A 14954-nucleotide genomic window follows, 5' to 3' on the forward strand; every position below is an offset into this window, starting at 1 on the left:
GTGAGACGACACAAAAGCATTCCAGTTTCCCAACCCCAGGAATTTGGGGCACAGGGTGGGGGCAGGGGCGTCCGAGGAGACAGTCTTGGTGGAGTCTCCTGGAGGCGGTGGGGTGGGGGGACTTGGGCGGGAGGGGTCACAGGCAGGACCCCACCAGGGAGCAAGGATCGGGAAGCCCAGTGGGGCAGGACACGCCTAGGCACCAGCCAGCCTGGCTAGGGGGCAGCAGAGTGGCAGACAGGTGCCCCTTGTTGGCCCTCCTGTCCCCCTCTGCCCTCCCACATTGCCACCTAAAGGCGACAGCCCTCAGGTGCTTGCACCCTTCCCGCCCGCAGAGGGGACCCGAGGTGTCGGGGAAGGAAGTGGCCGTGACCCTGAGAGCCGCACCAGGCTGTTTGGGAGCGTTCGGGCTGCGCTGGCTGGGTGAGAAAGCTGGGTGCGGAGCAGCGGGAGCTGGGCGGGCCGCCACCCCCGGGGACGCGTGGGCGGGAAGGGCCAAGGGCGGGAGCAGCTGACCCAGGCGCCCGTCCTGTTTACCCGGCCAGGAGGGGGCACATGCGTGAGCTCGCCGCAGGGCTGCACCCCTCAGCCCCTCCCGGCTCCCTGGGGGGGACAGGGGCAGCACGGCCCTCCCCCAGCCCAGCTCAGAGCACAGAACTCGGGCTCCCAGATCTCACCCTGCTCAGCAAATGCAGCCTTCTCCATTCCCAGGGCCCTCGGGCCGCCCACTTGGCACCGTCTGTATCGCTGGGACTCATCGCCCAGCTAGGAGGGGCCGGTTTCCATCCACCTTTCTCAACGCCTCTCAGTCAGTCTCTGCCGCCCTCCCTCTCCACCCCGACTTGTCACATCCGACACTTCTTGCCATGTAAACACGGTCCCTGTCCGTCCTCCCCAGCTCCTACCTCCCTGTTATTCCATCTCGGACTCGTTAATGAGGATAATAAGGATGGTGGTAATAATAATAATAATAATAATAATAATAATGATTGCAGCTCCAGCTTAGCAAGGTTTCCCATGTGCCCAGCACTGGACTAGGCATTGTAAGGATCCTAGAGCCCTGGGACACAGGGCTTCTCATGACCCCGTTCAGAGACATGAACTTGGGGCTCAGAGAGGACATAGTGACAAGGGCCAAAGGAGAGCGGGGTGCAGGGGTAAAACTGGGTCCCCAGGACGGGTCATGGAGATGCCACAGGGCAGGAGGACGGGCCCTGGGCCATGCAAAGTCTCCTTCCAGAACTTTCTCACTGGACCGCATCTTCCCAATGTTGTATATCTGCCCTCTCCCTTCTCTAATACTGATGTGTTTCCTTTAAGCCAGATTACTTTTTTTCCTTAAGTATATTTAAGTGAATAATTTATATCACCATCGTAAAGGGAAAGCCAGGATCACTCTCCCGTAAATAGAAAGTACTAGAAAAACATAGTGATGAGCAAACAACAAACAACAGCATTCCATTATACCGGCCACGGCTCCTGTACCTCTTTGTTAAAAAGAAACGTTAGGCCGGGCGCTGTGGCTCACGCCTGTAATCCTAGCTCTTGGGAGGCCGAGGCGGGCGGATTGCTCAAGGTCAGGAGTTCAAAACCAGCCTGAGCAAGAGCGAGACCCCGTCTCTACTATAAATAGAAAGAAATTAATTGGCCAACTGATATATATATAAAAAATTAGCCGGGCATGGTGGCGCATGCCTGTAGTCCCAGCTACTCGGGAGGCTGAGGCAGAAGGATCACTCAAGCCCAGGAGTTTGAGGTTGCTGTGAGCTAGGCTGACGCCACGGCACTCACTCTAGCCTGGGCAACAAAGCGAGACTCTGTCTCAAAAAAAAAAAAAAAGAAAGAAACGTTAGCAAGTGTGAGAGAGGTGTTCCGGCACACGAGCACAGAAGTTGAGTCTTTTTCTTTAACATAATCAGAAAGCTCAGAAGACAGTGGAGATGAGAGGAAGTTTCTCACTGTGTGATTCAGAATTATTCTAAGCCTCTTCCACGCACCAGCTAAATTCTCCCATGCCACCAGCAGTCCCACCTTCTACCGTCTGGGAAAAATGCCGTCGAGATATAGAATAGTGGGGTGCTTACACACACGTGATCTCATTTAATCCTATTACCTAAAGAGTTCACTATTAATCCCATTTTTTTTTTTTTTTTTTTTTTTTTGAGACAGAGTCTCGATTTGTTGCCCAGGCTAGAGTGAGTGCCGTGGCGTCAGCCTGGCTCACAGCAACCTCAAACTCCTGGGCTCAAGCGATCCTTCTGTCTCAGCCTCCCGAGTAGCTGGGACTACAGGCATGCGCCACCATGCCCGGCTAATTTTTTATATATATATCAGTTGGCCAATTAGTTTCTTTCTATTTATAGTAGAGACGGGGTCTCGCTCTTGCTCAGGCTGGTTTTGAACTCCTGACCTTGAGCAATCCGCCCGCCTCGGCCTCCCAGAGAGCTAGGATTACAGGCGTGAGCCACCGCGCCCGGCCGATCCCATTTTATAGATGAGGTCAACGAGGCCCAGCGTGGTTAGCCGTCACTCGCAAGATCGTATGTACAAAGATCATGGTCAAAATGGAGCTGTCAAAATTCCACCCAGGTCTGTCTGACTCCCAAATAGCTTTTTTTCCTACACGCCCAGGCCTCCTTCATTCTTGTATGTGATAGCATCCACAAATCCGAAACCATGCCCAAGACCCTCTGGGCTTTTCTAATTCACTACATCATTTAACAAATATTTATTGAGCAGCTACTTTGTGCCTGGCCTACTCCAGGTGCTGGGGATACAGCACGGAACAAGATCATCAAAACCTTTCTTCTTGCAGAGCTTACATTCATTCATTCATTCATTCATTCTTTCACTGTAGAGGAAGTTGGACAATAAACACGGTCAGGACCCTATAAAGAAAAATACAGGCCAGTCACGGTGGCTCACGCCTGTAATCCTAGCACTCTGGGAGGCCGAGGAGGGCGGATTCCTCGAGGTCAGGAGTTCGAAACCAGCCTGAGCAAGAGCGAGACCCCGTCTCTACTACAAATAGAAAGAAATTAATTGGCCAGCTAAAAATGTATAGAAAAAATTATCCGGGCATGGTGGCGCATGCCTGTAGTCCCAGCTACTGGGGAGGCTGAGGCAGAAGGATTGCTTGAGCCCAGAAGTTTGAGGTTGCTGTGAGCTAGGCTGACGCCATGGCACTCACTCTAGCCCAGGCAACAAAGTGAGACTCTGTCTCAAAAAAAAAAAAAAAAGAAAAGAAAAGACAAATACAGCAGGGTGAGGGAATGGAGAAAACAGAGGAGGTATTTTAAATAGCATGGCGAGGAAAGGGCCATTTGAGATGTGACCTGTGAGCTGAGACCTGAAGGAAGTGGGAGAGTGAGCCATGGGGGTGTCTGGGCTGAAGTATTCCAAACATCGGAACAGCAGTGCAAAGGCCCTGAGGCAGCAGCCTGCTTACAGTAGTTGAGCACCATTGTGGCAGGAAGAGGGGGGATGGGAGCAGCTAAAGCCAAAGAGCTAAAGATCACGAAAGGACTTCGACTTTGACTCTGAATATGTGGGAACCAAGAGGGCTCTGAGCTGAGCAGGAGCTAACAGGGTTCCTCTACGGAACAGACTGGGCGTGCTGGGCAGTAGAGACCAGCCCTTCAGGGACGGGATGGACACTGGACTCAAGTGTAGCGGGAAGATGAGGCCTTGGGTCTGGGTGAGGTCCCTGCTCCCTTCTATGGAGTCTGTGGCCTCAAACCGGTGTGGGCAGGCTCTCCTCCACCATCGTGACTATTGTGGAACCCAAGTTCAGAGCCTGGCCCCACCGCTCACTGACCGTGACCTTAAGCCACTTGTGCAACAGTTTCCTCGTCTCAGAAGAGGAGTGGGGCCGGGCGCGGTGGCTCACGCCTGTAATCCTAGCTCTTGGGAGGCCGAGGCGGGCGGATTGCTCAAGGTCAGGAGTTCAAAACCAGCCTGAGCAAGAGCGAGACCCCGTCTCTACTATAAATAGAAAGAAATTAATTGGCCAACTGATATATATATAAAAAATTAGCCGGGCATGGTGGCGCATGCCTGTAGTCCCAGCTACTCGGGAGGCTGAGGCAGGAGGATCGCTTGAGCCCAGGAGCTTGAGGTTGCTGTGAGCTAGGCTGACGCCACGGCACTCACTCTAGCCTGGACAACAAAGCGAGACTCTGTCTCAAAAAAAAAAAAAAAAAAAAAGAAGAGGAGTGGATGTGAAGATTAGCTGGATGTGAAGATTAGCTGGATCAATACCTGCAAAGAGCTTGGAGAAGTGCCTGACTTCTCCAAGGGCCAAATGCAGAAACTTATATTTAAAGAGGACTCATTTGGAAGCAGCCCCCTGCCCCTTCCTGAGGGTAGCAGGGGACCGTGCTGCCTCACCAGCAGGGAGGACCTTGAATTGGAGCCCTACCGTCACCACGCACAGCTGGGTGGCTCTGGGCAACCCTCTGCGTTCCCCGAGCCTCCTCTTCATCACCTGTAAGAGGATAATCGCGGCACCTGCTCCCTGGGGCGGCCGTGAGGATGAAATGAATCATGTCTGGAAGTGCTTAGCACAGACCCAGTGAAAGAGGGCTGCGGGAGCCCCGCCCAAACTCCCCTCCCTGTCCTTCCACAGTCTGCAGAAACTGGCCCTTCCTCTCCCCGTCACTCCCTGGCCTGGCTCTGCTGGTCTCTGGCAAAGCAGCCTAGTTCTTGCTATCGCTGACTCTGTGGCCATTCCCACGTCCACTCAAGCCAGTGGCTTGCCCTCTGCTACTTCCCGGACGTTTGCGCCTGGCTTTGAGCTCACCTCTTGAACCTCTTGCTCTAGGAGGGACATGGATGTCATGTTTGTGACACAACTATACAGATTGCCATGAGCAGCTTGAAGAACAAGATCAAGGTGCCATGAGAAATAATTGCCATGATAATGGCAATACAATACTGTTGTCCTGGTTGGGTGGCCAAGGTGGCTGAGAACTGCAGAGTGAGGAAGAGCCGGCATGGGGGACAGAGGGACATGGAGAATCATCCTAGCAGAGGGGACATCAGACAAGCCTCTGGGCTTCAACATCACCTCAAAACTCTCCTTTTCCAGAAGGCTCCCAGAATGGACCCTCACTCAGCACGGGTGGATCATCCCATGTCTCTGCGACTTTCAGAAACCCCATCCAAGCAACCGGCAAGAAAACGTGCATGAAAATAAAGTCAGTGAAAGCTTTTACTTTACAAAAGAAGGGTTCCTTGAATGTTACCTTTTCAAAAGCAGGCTTTGTAGGATTCCTTCCAGTAGGGACTCCTCCAATCCACGTGAAATGACACCCACCCGGCACGAAGTAGACCCTCAATAAACGCCTGACACAAATGAATGGTTCTGTTTATTAAAATGCACACAGATATCTACAGTTTACTTTGAAGTGCATCAAAGATACATTGCTAGGCCGGGCGCGGTGGCTCGCGCCTGTAATCCTAGCACTCTGGGAGGCCAAGACAGGAGGATCGCTCAAGGTCAGGAGTTCCAGACCAGCCTGAGCAAGAGCGAGACCCTGTCTCTACTAAAAATAGAATCAAATTAATTGGCCAACTAAAATATATATAGAGAGAAAATGAGCCGGGCATGGTGGCGCATGCCTGTATTCCCCGCTACTCTGGAGGCTGAGGCAGGAGGATCGCTTGAGCCCAGGAGTGTGAGGTTGCTGTGAGCTAGGCTGACGCCAGGGCACTCACTCTAGCCTGGGCAACAAACCGAGACTCTGTCTCAAAAAATAAAATATATTGCTATGTGGCAAGGTGGATAGATGTGTCATCTGGCAAGCACAGTGAAATGTTACTGGTAGAACCCATCGGTAAGAATGCAGGTATTCACTGTAAAATTCTTTCCTCTTTCGGTATGATTGAAATGTTCTTAAAATAAAATATTGCAGGCGAGGGAAGGCACGTATATAATAAAATGATGGTCTTCCACAAAATAAGGGAAAAAGCAGTGAGTGAAGTGTCAGGAACATCACATTTATTGTGCAAACACACCAGGTGTGTCCTTTGGCTCCCACTGAGGCATCGCTGTGTGTCCCCTCTCATGTTCGGTGTGTGTGCCCGGCCGCCTGGGCAAGGCTGTAAGGTCCCCGAGGATAGGAACCCTGTCTTTTGTTTTTGGTTGCACGATTGATGGAATTTTGGAGCTGGAAGCAATGATCGCAGTCCTCCCGTTCCGACACCCACCCCCTTTATAGAGGAGGAAACTGTGGCCCTGGAGGGGAAGGAAGCTGCCTTCAGGCACCTGTTCCACCTGAGCGGGGAACGTAGGTCTCCCCGCACCCACGCCAGGGCTCTGCAGTGTCTCGGAGACGTCCCCGGCCAGGGCCAGAGGTCAGGTTCTGGCAGCAGATGGGGGGAACCAGATCCAGACCTGCCGCCGTCTCAGGGGTTACCTTTCCAGTGCCCTTGCCCCACTGAGCCTCAGTTTCCTCATCCATAAAATGGGGATAATAAGAGGACTTCTCCCCTGGGCTGTGGGAGGCCTCAGTGGCTGCAGAATGGGAGCAGCTCTCCACTCGGGACCTGGGACCCCGTAAGTGCTCGGTGCACAGTGGCTGCCGGTGTCATCGTGGCCTTTGGGTGGCCGCAGATCCGAAAACGAGGCCTTGCGTGTCTCCGTTCACGTGGCTAATAAGGAGCCTCCCTGCTATTGCCGCCGTGTCTTCCGTTCCGCCCTTTCCTTCCCCGGGAGGATCCCCCACGTGTATCTCTGTCCCCTCTCTCTGCATTCGCTGAGTCCTCCTCGCTGCCGGTGCCGACCAGAAAGAGACCCCTGTGTTTCCAAGCATCCTCTCTAGCTCTCGGGCTGTTTCTCCCTCCACTTGCTGTGTAACTTGGCGGTGTTCCCTGGCCCGTGCAAGCCTCCACGTGCTTCTCTATAAAGTGGGGCAATAACAGTCCCTTTTACCTAACTGGGTGGCTGGGAGGATTCGGTGATGTCATGCGAGGAAAGCGCCCAGCAGGGAGCCTGGCGTGTTTTAATTGCACAATAAATACAAGTAACTATTGTTATTCCTCTGCTGCCCCACCCCCTGCACGGGCTCCACCTGGGCTCCCGCCGAGCTCTGCCCGAGCTCCCGTCCTCCCCGCTGGCCTGTGCACGACATCCCTGCTAAGTGTCCTCTTCGAGTTGACCAGCCTGACCTCCCCAGCTCAACCCAACTCCTTCAGCAAAGTAACAAGCAAAGACAAGCCCCTGCCCACCCTCACCCCCCACCTCCTCAGGGAGCGCGGTGGACCACGACAAGAGAGTACAGTGTCACGTTTATTCACAAATCTCAGGGACTCCAGAAACCTATCCCCCCACCCCCAGCTCTTGCAGGTCATCTCAGCAGATATGACAACGGGAATATTGGCCTGCCCGGCAAGGCCCGGGCGTCAGTTTAGGGCATGATGTTGGCGACGCCCTGCAAGAGAGGAGAGAGGAAGTGAATGCAGGGCGCAGAGTCCCGAGGGGGCCTGAGACCCGGGTCCCTGCCGCCTCCCAAGAAATGAGAGGGGCGCTGGCTACTCTGGCCGAGAAATGGGCTATGTTCTGGGCTAGCTTGAGGCAGGTGGCATCCAGATTAGTTAGAACAGGAAGCCAGCCCGCCCAGGCAAAGGTGCTGGCAGCCTCTGTGGGAACCAAGAAGCCCTATCTGTGCTGCCTGGGAGGACCCCTGCCACCCCCAATGGCCGGGGACACACAGGGATGTGCCTTTGCCTGTCACACACCCCCGGCCTGCGCCCCAGTGCAGGCAGCACACGTACTAAATGCACCGGGACAGCCTGGGGCCCGGGGTGACCCCACAGGAGCCTTTACACCGGGTGGGGGCTGGGGGAAGGGGTCTCAACCAGGGAAAGAACAAAGCCACAAGTCCCCACTCTGCAGCGGCGTACTGACGCAGGCAGCAGGGGCGGGGGGCACAGGTATTCATGGGGGGGGGGGAAGGGAAGGAGGCCAGCCAGCAGATGGGGATGGGACAGGAGCAAGGACAGGGAGCACGGTGGCACGTGGAGGGGGTGGCTTCAGCAGCTCCACCCCCTCCCAGCTCCCAGATGCACCAGGGCCCTGGGGGTCTCCTCCACCAGCCTGTTTGCCTCAGCGGGAATGAAAAGCCCCAACAGATGGAAGCAGCTGCCCAGGGCAAGAGAGTCGGGGAAGGGCGTGCAAGCCTCTCTGGAGGCCGAGCGCGGGGAGGGGACGCCGTGCGGGCACTCACCCTCCACAGAGCCGGAAAGTTGATGAAGGGCTTGTTGACCGAGGCCTGGAATGCAAGGACGAGAAGGTCAGTCCCCAGCGTGTGTCCCACCGCCCCCTGCCCCTGGGGGGCTCCGTGGGGCCTCCACTCCCGCCGCCCCGGACTTACTCCAGATGTCAATGTGGTGGTTGCGGCCCCTCCGTGCTGGGCGGAAGACCCGCCTTGATGGCTGCCCTGCGGACAAAGCCCAGAGCGTCATCCACCCGCCAGGCTCCTTTTCCCCAGTGACCGGCTGCGCTCTGGGGTGACCGGGGCTGGGCGGGGGTGGGGCACAGGCTCAACCTGCGGCCTTGCCCTGTCCCCGTCCGCACAGAGAGCCCAGAGTGTGGGCACTCCGCACGGGACGGGAGGGAAGCCCGGGAAGGGTGTGTGCCTCCCGCTCCCTGGTCCCCCCAAACTGCCCCTTATCTCAGTTAAGGACGCCCTCTTGATCACGGAGAAGGGGTCTCACTGGGAAGGGAACCGAGGGGACCCACGCAAACCCCGGGGCCACAGTCTAGCCTCAGCCCTCACCTCAAATCTGCCCGCTGTACACACAGTCTGGCTGGATCCCTAACGAGGGCCGATCCCAGTCCCTGGTCCTGTCCCCAGACGCCCGGGCGGGCGTGCCTCCCCAGCAGTGCTCCCACCCCGCTGCCGTCGTCACCAGCTCAAGGCAGGGCCGTCTCCTCCGCCATGCCGCCTTCCGCACCGCCCCTCCCCACCCGCCCTTCCCTGGCGCTCTGCCCGCAGCGGATGTGGCTCTGGCTCCGGGGCCGGGCCAGTCTCCACGGCAGCGTCACCTCTTGCTGATGTCACGGAGGCTGGAGAAAGGGGGCTCCAGGCGCACAGGAGCCAGCCTCCCGCCACCCTTCCCCAAGCTCCCCCCTCCGTGCCTGTCCTGCCGTGAATGGCGCCGCTGCCTGGCCTCCCGCGTCTGTCCCCTCTGCAGAACCGGGGAAGAGAAATCTGCCCGAAGGCCTTCCCCGACTGGGCGGTGTGGAGGAAGAGAAAGATTCCCCGGCCTGCAGTTCGCCAACGCTGACCTCGGCAGATCCCCTGAACCTCTCTCTGAGCCTCAGTTTCCCCATCTGAGCGTCGGGGCGTCAGCCTCTGCACCCTGGCTACCCAGAGGGCTTTCCGGAGATCACACAGAACAGGGCTTATCTCCAAATCCTGGTCCTCAGGCTCACACTCGCGCCTTTTGCGCTGCAGCGGGTGTTGGTCTCAGTGGCTGTCCCCTGCTCCCCAGGAGAGGCCTCAGGTTCCTCACGTGAGGCCCCCTTAGCCAAAAGGGCAGCCCCGTGGAGGTGGGACCGGGCCCCTCCCCCGCTGCCTGGTGGGCTTTGCAGACAAGATGGCTTAATCCGCCGCCCGGCTGACCGCCAGCTCCCTTGCGAAGGGGGGCGGAGAAGGACGGAGTAGTTGTGCAGCCGCCCAAGCGTTCACCAGACAAAGCCTCCACAGACTCCCCGAGTGTCCCGAGGGTTCAACCTCCCCCCGCCCCCTCTCCCCGTCCCCCTCCCGTGTTCACCTACATTCGGCAGCTGGTGGGCCTCCTTGCCGGCTTGGTTGACCCCATTATGAACATTCTGCTGCAACCTGTCCACCTCCTTCCCGGCCTGGCCAGCGGCGTTGTGGACACCTTGGCCAAGTTTCTCCGCTTCCTTTCCGGCCTGGCCAGCAGCATGGTGGACGCCTTGGCCAAGTTTCTCTGCCTCCTTCCCGGCCTGGTTGACCCCACTGTAGGCCCCTTGGACCACTTTGTCTGCTTCCTTTCCGGCCTGTTCAACGGTATGGTGAACTCCCTGGCCAAACTGCTCCACCTCCTTCCCAGCCTGGCTGACCCCAGGATGGACGCCGGAGACTAATCTGTCCCCCTCGCTCCCAGCCTGCCCTGCAGCGTAATGGACATCTCGGCCAAACTGATCCACCTCCTTCCCAGCCTGGCTGACGCCGTGGTGGAGCCCTTGGACCACTTTGTCTCCCTCCTTCCCAGCCTGCCCGAAAGCATTGTGGACCCCCTGCCCAAATTTCTCTGCCTCCTTCCCCGCCTGCCCGAAAACATGGTGGGCCCCCTGCCCAAGCTTCTCTGCCTCCTTCCCCGCCTGCCCGAAAGCATTGTGGACCCCCTGCCCAAATTTCTCTGCCTCCTTCCCCGCCTGCCCGAAAACATGGTGGGCCCCCTGCCCAAGCTTCTCTGCCTCCTTCCCAGCCTGGCCGAAAGCATGGTGGGCCCCCTCCCCAAATTTCTCTGCCTCGGTTCCAGCCTGCCCAAAAGTATGGTGGGGCCCCTGGCCAATCCTCCCAGCCTCATTCCCAGTCTGCCCAAAAGCATGGTGGGCCCCCTGCCCAAACTTCTCTGCCTCTTTTCCAGCCTGCCCAAAAGCATGGTGGGCCCCCTGCCCAAACTTCTCTGCCTCTTTTCCAGCCTGCCCAAAAGCATGGTGGGCCCCCTGCCCAAACTTCTCTGCCTCTTTTCCAGCCTGCCCAAAAGTATGGTGGGCCCCCTGGCCAAACTTCTCTGCCTCCTTCCCAGCCTGCCCAAAAGTATGGTGGGCCCCCTGGCCAAACTTCTCTGCCTCCTTCCCAGCCTGCCCAAAAGTATGGTGGGCCCCCTGGCCAAACTTCTCTGCCTCCTTCCCAGCCTGCCCAAAGGTATGGTGGGCCCCCTGGCCAAACTTCTCTGCCTCCTTCCCAGCCTGCCCAAAGGTATGGTGGGCCCCCTGGCCAAACTTCTCTGCCTCCTTCCCAGCCTGCCCAAAAGCGTGGTGGGCCCCCTGGCCAAGCTTCTCTGCCTCCTTCCCAGCCTGCCCAAAAGCGTGGTGGGCCCCCTGGCCAAACCTCCCTGCTTCACTTCCCGCCTGGCTGACCCCATGGTGGATCACTTTGTCTGCTTCCTTCCCAACCTGTCCAGCAGCGTTGTGGACCCCGTGAGCAAACTTCTCTGCTTCCTTTCCTGCTTGTCCAATGCCACCGTTGATGTCATGCGCTACCTTGTCCAAGCCGCTGTTGAACCCCTGGACGCCCTTGTCCAACTCCTTGCCGGCCTGGCTCCCCATGGAGCTGAGTCCATTGAAAACTTTCTCCACTTCCCTTCCGGCATGGGTGATTCCATTATTGATGCCTTCCAGGGCTTTGCCCACCTCTCTCTCTGCATTGCTCAGCCCCCGGTTGATCCCTTCGATGACCTTCTCAATGGGGTCGTCGCTGGCTGCCCAGCCGGGCAGGGCCCCCAGCAGCAGGAGGAGGGAGCAGGAGCGGACCAACCCGGCAAGATGCATGTTGCAGGGAGGGCGGGAGGATGCAGAGAGAAGCCGGGCCGGCAAGGCTGCTATTTATCCTCTCCTCCCCACCCCTCGTGACTCAATTGCCTCTGAGAGGCACTGACTTGGTCCTCAGTCAAGAGGTATTTCCCAGGGAGATTGGGAGTTGAGCAATGAAGAGGAGGAAGAGAGGGTGAGTCATGGACGGAGAGCAGCTCTGGCATCTCTGCTCCTTGCCCGGCACAGGCCCTCCACCCCAGAGACGGGTGTCTGCCCTTCCAGCCACCTCCCCTTCATTCCTCACCCACCAGCCAGGCCTCCTGTCTCCCAAACGCACCGGCAGTCACCCTCCGTCCCTGAGACCCCGGGGATTCTTCCACCCCTCACTCCTCTGCGGGATCTAAGCATCCGGCCGCCGCAGCACTGAGGGTCTAGAAAGATGGGAGGCACAGCTGGGAGAGGGGCGAGCTCTGGCGGGGGGTGGGGTGGGGGCAGTCATCAGAGCTTGTCCTTGTGGGCCACCCCCCTGCCCCTCACTGCATCCAGCCACACAGGCCTTCTCCCGCTCATTCCGGCCTGGTGGCCTCCGCCCTTGCCCTTCTCTCTGCCTGGAATGCAGAAGACAAATGCCCCCTTCTCAAAGAGGCCTCCCCTGGCCACCCAGCCACAGCCCGGCATGACACTTACACTCTGTAAAGCACCCTTTGTTTTTATAGCTCTTACTGTGATCCGGAATTACCTTTATTTTTTTATTGTCTGTCTCACGAGGTTGTAAACATTTAGGCTAGAGTGAGTGCCGTGGTGTCAGCCTAGCTCACAGCAACCTCAAACTCCTGGGCTCAAGCAATCCTACTGCCTCAGCCTCCCGAGTAGCTGGGACTACAGGCATGCGCCACTATGCCCGGCTAATTTTTTCCATATATATTAGTTAGCCAATTAATTTATTTCTATTTATAGTAGAGACGGGGTCTCGCTCTTGCTCAGGCTGGTCTGGAACTCCTGACCTTGAGCAATCTGCCTGCCTCGGCCTCGCAGAGTGCTAGGATTACAGGCGTGAGCCACCGTGCCCGGCTAATTTTTTCCATATATATTAGTTAGCCAATTAATTTATTTCTATTTATAGTAGAGACAGGGTCTCGCTCTTGCTCAGGCTGGTTTCGAACTCCTGACCTTGAGCAATCTGCCTGCCTCGGCCTCGCAGAGTGCTAGGATTACAGGCGTGAGCCACCTCTCCCGGCCGGTTGTAAACATTTAGAGGACAGGGCCTGTGTCTGTGTTGGTCCCTGCTGTGTCCCCAGCTCCTAGAACCTCGCCTGTGGTCCAGTAGATGTTTATAGACTGACAATTAGTGGCTCAGACGAAGCCAAGGGGAGAGAGTCCTGAGTCTCTCGGGAGCTGGAGGGGCGGGTTCCTGGGTCCCAGAGCGGCACAGGGTCCCTTGGGGAGTGAGTGTTGCAGGTTTCGGAGTCAGGATCGCATTCTTGTCACAGAGCTCGGGCCTCCTGTCTCCTAGCCCCTGGGCGAGGGCAGGGGGCTGATTGCCATGAGCTGGAACAGGACGCAGTGTCTCCTGAAAAGCCGGTTGAGGCAGCCACCGGGAGGGGCTGAAGACCCGGGGCAGCAGGAGACTGAGCCAGGACCTGGGCTGCAGCCAGACGCTTAGCTTCCTGCCCTCCTCCCCTGGGGCCTCCTGAGCCCCAACCTGGAGCCCCCCATGTTGACATATTGGCCCGGGCTGGAGGGGGAGCAGTGGAGAGTTTGGCCCGGGGTACGAAGAGGAGCGTTGGAAGGAAAGGCAGGCGGTGGGTGGTAGGTCTGGGAACCAGTGGGCGGGTACAGATGGGTGCAGGGGTGAGAGATATTTGGGTTTTGGTGCCAAGGGGAGAGACTAAGAGAGGGGGTGGAGGTGGGATTGCTGGTGGGAAGTCCAGGCGGGAAGGAATGCCCAGGGTGTGAGCACCCGGGGGTGGCGGAGCTATGCGCGTGGGTGCCCAGGTGTGGTGAGAAGCTGCACGTGTTTTCAGGCTTTGCTCAAACCAGGGCGCCAAGGCCCACTCCCCTCAGAGGACCTGGGGTTGGTTCCACCCAGAGCCTGGACACTTGGCCCCACCCAGAGCCAGGCATCCCAGGCCAGGCACCCGGGAGCTTCTCCAGGCTCTGCCTAGACAGGGTGACTAATTGCGCCACCTCTGTGAGCTTGAGCTCATCACTCTGTTCCCCAGTTTCACGCTCCAGGGACAAAGCCAAATTCCTGGGCAACCTGCCCTTGTCCAGTGCCTAAGTGACGGAATTTCCCATGGCAGGAGATGGCTGGGTGGGGAAGGTGAGCTTCAGAATGCAAACCTACCCCACAACTGCGACGTGGGGCTTCTCGTTTCGTTATGTTCCTCCGTCTTTGCTTTCCCATCCCTCTCTCTGCCCATCCTCCCATCTCCTGTCGGACTCAGTCCCTCTCCTGGGTCTCTCAAGCCCCATTTAAGGCTATTTGAGGACTTTGGCATCTGTCTCCGTAACCGGCCTGGAGTTGTCCTTTCTCAGGCCGTCCTCTGCTGCTGTCGGTAGCATGGTCACGTGGGGTTCGTAGAGCGAACGGAGGAAGCAGCTGAGCCATCACAGTTCTCCCCCAAAGCACAGCAAAGAAGTGTGAGGTGCAAGTCCGCGGAGTGCTGGCCCGCTGAAGGGAGAGGCTCAGAGCCAGGGCCCTCTCCGGAGCCCTGGGCACCAGAGCGGCCACTGGGCTTCCCAGCTGAGATCTGGGACAATCCCAGTACAGAATGACAGATATTTGTTCCCCTAGTGCTTCAGCAGACCTTGCCCATAAAATTGTCTGGATCCAAATCAACCCTTGGAAAAATATATCTTTCTTTTTTTCTTCTTTTATTGCTGCCTACTCAGATTTGCCATTTCTTCTTTTTTTTTTTTTTTTTTTTTTTTTTTTTTTTGAGACAGAGTCTCACTTTGTTGCCCAGGCTAGAGTGAGTGCCTCGGCATCAGCCTAGCTCACAGCAACCTCAAACTCCTGGGCACAAGCAATCCTACTGCCTCAGCCTCCTGAGTAGCTGGGACAACAGGCATGCATCACCATGCCCAGCTAATTTTTTCTATATATATTAGTTGGCCAATTAATTTCTTTCTATTTATGGTAGAGACAGGGTCTCGCTCTTGCTCAGGCTGGTTTCGAACTCCTGACCTCGAGCGATCCTCCAGCCTCGGCCTCCTCCCAGAGAGCTAGGATTATAGGCGTGAGCCACCGCGCCCGGCCTTGCCATTTCTTCTTGCACCCATTTTGATCCTTTATATCTGCTAAGAAAAATTTTAATTGCAACTCTGTTATTGTAAAGTTGCACAAAATCGGTCCCTCTTAAATCCTGGCTTTGTCAGTGCTGTGGTTTAATTCCTCCTTGATTGGACAGCAAAGTTTATCCCCTTCGTTTAATTCATC

General features: G+C 57.0%; 1 protein-coding gene across 1 annotated transcript; it reads right to left on the reverse strand.

Moving 5' to 3' along the window:
- Positions 1–7278: 7278 nt before the first annotated feature.
- SBSN (suprabasin) lies at positions 7279–11739 on the reverse strand. The gene is made up of 4 exons (XM_075993004.1): positions 9785–11739; positions 8376–8441; positions 8229–8273; positions 7279–7433 (listed from the first exon to the last, which is right to left on the reverse strand). Exons 1-4 carry the CDS (start codon positions 11528–11530, stop codon positions 7410–7412), a joined length of 1881 nt encoding a protein of 626 aa, XP_075849119.1. The 5' UTR covers positions 11531–11739; the 3' UTR covers positions 7279–7409.
- Positions 11740–14954: the final 3215 nt, after the last annotated feature.

This window comes from Microcebus murinus, chromosome 16, assembly GCF_040939455.1.
Source record: "Microcebus murinus isolate Inina chromosome 16, M.murinus_Inina_mat1.0, whole genome shotgun sequence".
NCBI classification, from domain to species: Eukaryota; Metazoa; Chordata; class Mammalia; order Primates; family Cheirogaleidae; genus Microcebus; species Microcebus murinus.